Source organism: Monoraphidium neglectum, assembly GCF_000611645.1.
Source record: "Monoraphidium neglectum strain SAG 48.87 unplaced genomic scaffold scaffold04905, whole genome shotgun sequence".
NCBI lineage: Eukaryota > Viridiplantae > Chlorophyta > Chlorophyceae > Sphaeropleales > Selenastraceae > Monoraphidium > Monoraphidium neglectum.
Window position 1 is genome coordinate 1 of NW_014008725.1, and position 3,808 is coordinate 3,808.

Here is a 3,808-nt window from a genome sequence, read left to right on the forward strand (position 1 = left end):
GGGTTGAGGTTTGGAGAGCCTTTGTGTGCGTGAGAGGCGGGACAGGATCATCCTGCTGCGCCTGCCATCCAATGATTGGGGTTGATGGGTTTGGAAACATGGGCGGGCGACGCGCGCCGGGGCGTGGAGGGGGAGCAAGCCCGCTCTGGGGTCTGGTGACGGCGGGCGTTGGCGGCGGGGCCAAGGTCTGTTCTGTGTATCGTGGCGACCCCGTCTGCCACGTGCAGCACCACGTCGCGGCCTCGCCCTCTTCATTGTGGCGGCCACTCCACCCATCTGTGATTTGATTTTCTCCCTTTTGCGGGCGCTGCCTGCCTCCTTTCCTGCGCACCCGTCAGGGCCTGAAGGTGGTGCCGTGCGGGCAGAGCCGCACCATGATGGAGGTCATACGCACCGGCATGAAGCACAGGTGGGGGCAGCGGGGCTGGACGGCGAGGCTTGTAAAATGTTGGGCTTTTGGGCTGTCAACAGAGGTGTCAAAACTACAGGCGATGACCGAGCGAGCGAAGCGGTGGTACACCACGCGTGATCAGGTTTTTGAGTCACTGGGAGTGACACCCCGAGCTCGTGCTTGGCGTGCAGCCACTGGCTGGCGCCGTTGACCTGTGGGACCACGGGCAGAGACCCTGGAAGTGAGATTCATCCCACAAATACCCACCCACGCCTGGCTTGCTGCGCGCGCACCGCCAAACCAACCCCACCCCCAGGCGTGTGGGCAGCCACCAGCTCAACATGGAGTCCAGCCGCAGCCACAGCATCATGACAGTCTACTGCGACGCAACACCCACGGGTGGGGGGGCCGCGCGCGGGGTTTCGGGGGGTGATGGCAGCTGTAGGTTGTCCCCTGATTGGTTTGGATTTTGTATGCAGCAGCAAGCATGTGGGGCAGAAAGACGTGCCACCCTCTAAACGCGTACCTCCCGGGTGGGACGAAGCTTGTGCCGATCGTTGCCGCAATTGTGCTTGCGCTCGCCCGCCGCTTGAGGCGCCAGGCAACAACACGTCCTTGGCTGACCGCCCCTTGGCGCCGACCCTGCTGAATGCTGAGGAGCACATTATGCGTAGTACGGCACTAACCCCTCACACCACCCTTCTCTTGCACTCCCCCTGACCGCACCTCTGTTGCGCACGCGTTTGTCCTTGTGCATGACTCGTGTACCGGATGCACGCTCCCCCCCCCCAAAGACCCGTCCTGCTATGACTACGGCACCGTGCGGTACGGCAAGCTGTCGTTCGTTGACCTTGCCGGCAGCGAGAGGGTCAAGGACAGCAGGAGCGAGGGGGTGATGCTCAAGGAGACCATCAACATCAACAAGAGCCTCAGCGTGCTGGGGAAGGTGTGTGCGTGTGCGCGAGTCCTGCTTGTAACTTTTTCATGAACAATTTGGCGCGCGCGCGCGCGCGTGTGTGTGTGTGTGTGTGTGTGTGTGTGTGTGTGTGTGTGTGTGTGTGTGTGTGTGTGCATGACAAGAGGCACCACCCGGCGCCTCAGTTTCGATGCAGGCCATGCTGTAAGCTAGATCGATGCCAGTCTGGGTCGCGCCGTAGGTGACGCCCGCACACACACAACCCGCAACTCCGTGCCTTTCTGCCCTGTGAACGCGCAGGTCATCTCCACCCTGGCGGACAACGACGCCGCGGGCACCACCGCCCACGTGCCCTACCGGGACTCCAAGCTGACCAAGCTGCTCATGGACAGCCTGGGGGGCAGCGCCCTCACGCTCATGATCGCATGCTGCTCCCCCTCCAGCCTGCAGGTCAGCAGCGCGCGCGATCGGGCGCACGCGCACCACACGAGCGCCCCGCCACACGAGCGCCCCGCCACAGCGCGGCCTGCTGCCCTGCAGGCGTGCCGGCCTGCTTTCGTTGGGTGCAAGCTGGGTTATCCTATCTATTTCGTCGATGGCAATGGCCTCGCCATGCATCCGTTTGTTGGGACGTTGCCCATTTGCCCGCACCCCACTGGAAAACGTGAAAGCTCTCATTGCACTGCTGATTTCTGCGCTGACATCACCGCCCCATTGGGCTGGCCAGTCACCAGACATATCCAGGCTTGACCCACAAACTCTTGAACACTCACAACGACGTTTCTGCCTCTCCCCCCATCGGGCGCCAGGTCGAGGAGACGCTGTCTACGCTGCTGTACGCCACGCGCACCAAGAACATCCACAACCGCCCCGCGGTGCAGTACGACCCCAAGGAGGCCCAGATCAGCCTGCTGAGGCGCGAGATGGAGCTCCTGCGCCAAGAAAACGGACTGCTGCGGGAGCAGCTGCGCGCCGGCGCCGCCCACGGCGTCAGCGGCCCGGGTGCGAACTCGCCGTGGCCGGGCTCGCCGGGCGGCGGCGCGGCGCGCGCCGGCACGCCGCCGCCGCCGGCGTCGCCGCGGGCAGGGGGGCTGGAAGATCTGGCTGCGGCGGACGAGCTGGTGGCGGATCTGAGGTCTCGCAGCAGCCCGCTGCTGCTGATGCGCGCGAGCGGCGGCGACGGCAGGGCGGCTGGGGAGCAGCCGGGTGTGGCGCCGCGCATTTCGAGCACCAGCGAGCAGGGTGGGTGGTGGGCTGCGGCTTGTGCAGATCAATTCATGCTCTGTGTGTGTGTGTGAGTGTGTGTGTGTGTGTGTGTGTGTGTGTGTGTGTGTGTGTCCCACCCAACTTGTCAGATCATTGGCTGAGCTTCGTCCACTCATCAGCGGCAGCCTCTGCACCCAGCCTCATCTGCTGCCTTGCCTTGAATGCTTCCAAGGACATGCCGTGCGCTAAGAAACCGACGGCCCCCATCGCTCGTGCCCCCCCTTTCCCGCCTCAACCCCCAACCGCAGCCGGCCCCGCGCGCGCCGCCGGCGCCGTCAGCCCGGTGCCGCCCTCGCCAGGCGCGGCGGCCGCTTCGTCGGCGAGCGGCGAGATCCTGCGGCGGCTGCGGGAGACGCAGGGGCTGCTGGTCAAGTTTTCGGAGGAGAACGGGCGGCTGGCGCGGGAGAACGACAGGCTGAGGGCCGGGCGCAACGTGCTCAGCACAGGTGGGGCCGGGGGCCGGGCGTGGGAAGAGCGAGGCCAGCCGGCGGGGTAGGCGCACAGCTGAGTGGAGCAGGGGGACACACGCGGGCGGGCCCATGTGCGCTTTGCTCGTAATCTGAGTTGGTGCATTCGGGTGTGCAGGCCGCAACTCCTGCACGAAATGACAGGCGCGCATGTGAGCTTATGCACGCTCCCTGCCCGGCAGCGTGGCCCCCAGCAGTGCCTTGTTGATTCCAATAAGCGGTCATTCTCGCACCCGCCGCCCCTCCCCAAATCATCACATGCCCCACACCATCACAAACTTGAAGTCACCCATGCGAGAGCGCGCGCTCGCACGGGCACACACACACACACACACACATACACACACACACACACACAGTCTCTTTCTCTGTACACCCAATCTGTGACACACACTCTCAGACACCCACAACTACAAACACGCCCGATTTACACACATACACGCATGTTTTCACGCACGTGTCTGCACCCATATACACACATACAGAGCACGCCACCGTCCTGGACGAGATCGACCTCCTGCGCAGCAAGCTCTCGCAGCTGGAGCAATCAGTCCTCACCGCAGCAGGCGCAGAGGGCGGCGGCGGAGGCGGCGACCCCGGGGCCGACGGCGGCGGCGGCGGTGGGGGCGACCGGTCCCCGAGCACGGCGGCTACTCTAGATATGAAGGTGCTGCTGGCCAGCCTGGGGCTGGGGGTGGACGCGGTGGCAGGCAGCTTGCCTGGCATGGGCGCGGGCGGGCCGATGGGGGGGCTAGTGGGGTCTGAGGG

At 64.9% G+C, this 3,808-nt stretch overlaps 1 protein-coding gene across 1 annotated transcript; it reads left to right on the forward strand.

Moving 5' to 3' along the window:
* Positions 1–374: 374 nt before the first annotated feature.
* On the forward strand, positions 375–3,181 carry MNEG_14957 (Kinesin-like protein KIF17; the record flags this gene model as incomplete). The annotated part of the gene is made up of 7 exons (XM_014036572.1): positions 375–409; positions 708–790; positions 1,186–1,337; positions 1,608–1,757; positions 2,117–2,549; positions 2,822–3,019; positions 3,159–3,181. The coding sequence occupies 7 exons, from the start codon at positions 375–377 to the stop codon at positions 3,179–3,181; spliced, it is 1,074 nt and encodes a 357-aa protein (XP_013892026.1).
* Positions 3,182–3,808: the final 627 nt, after the last annotated feature.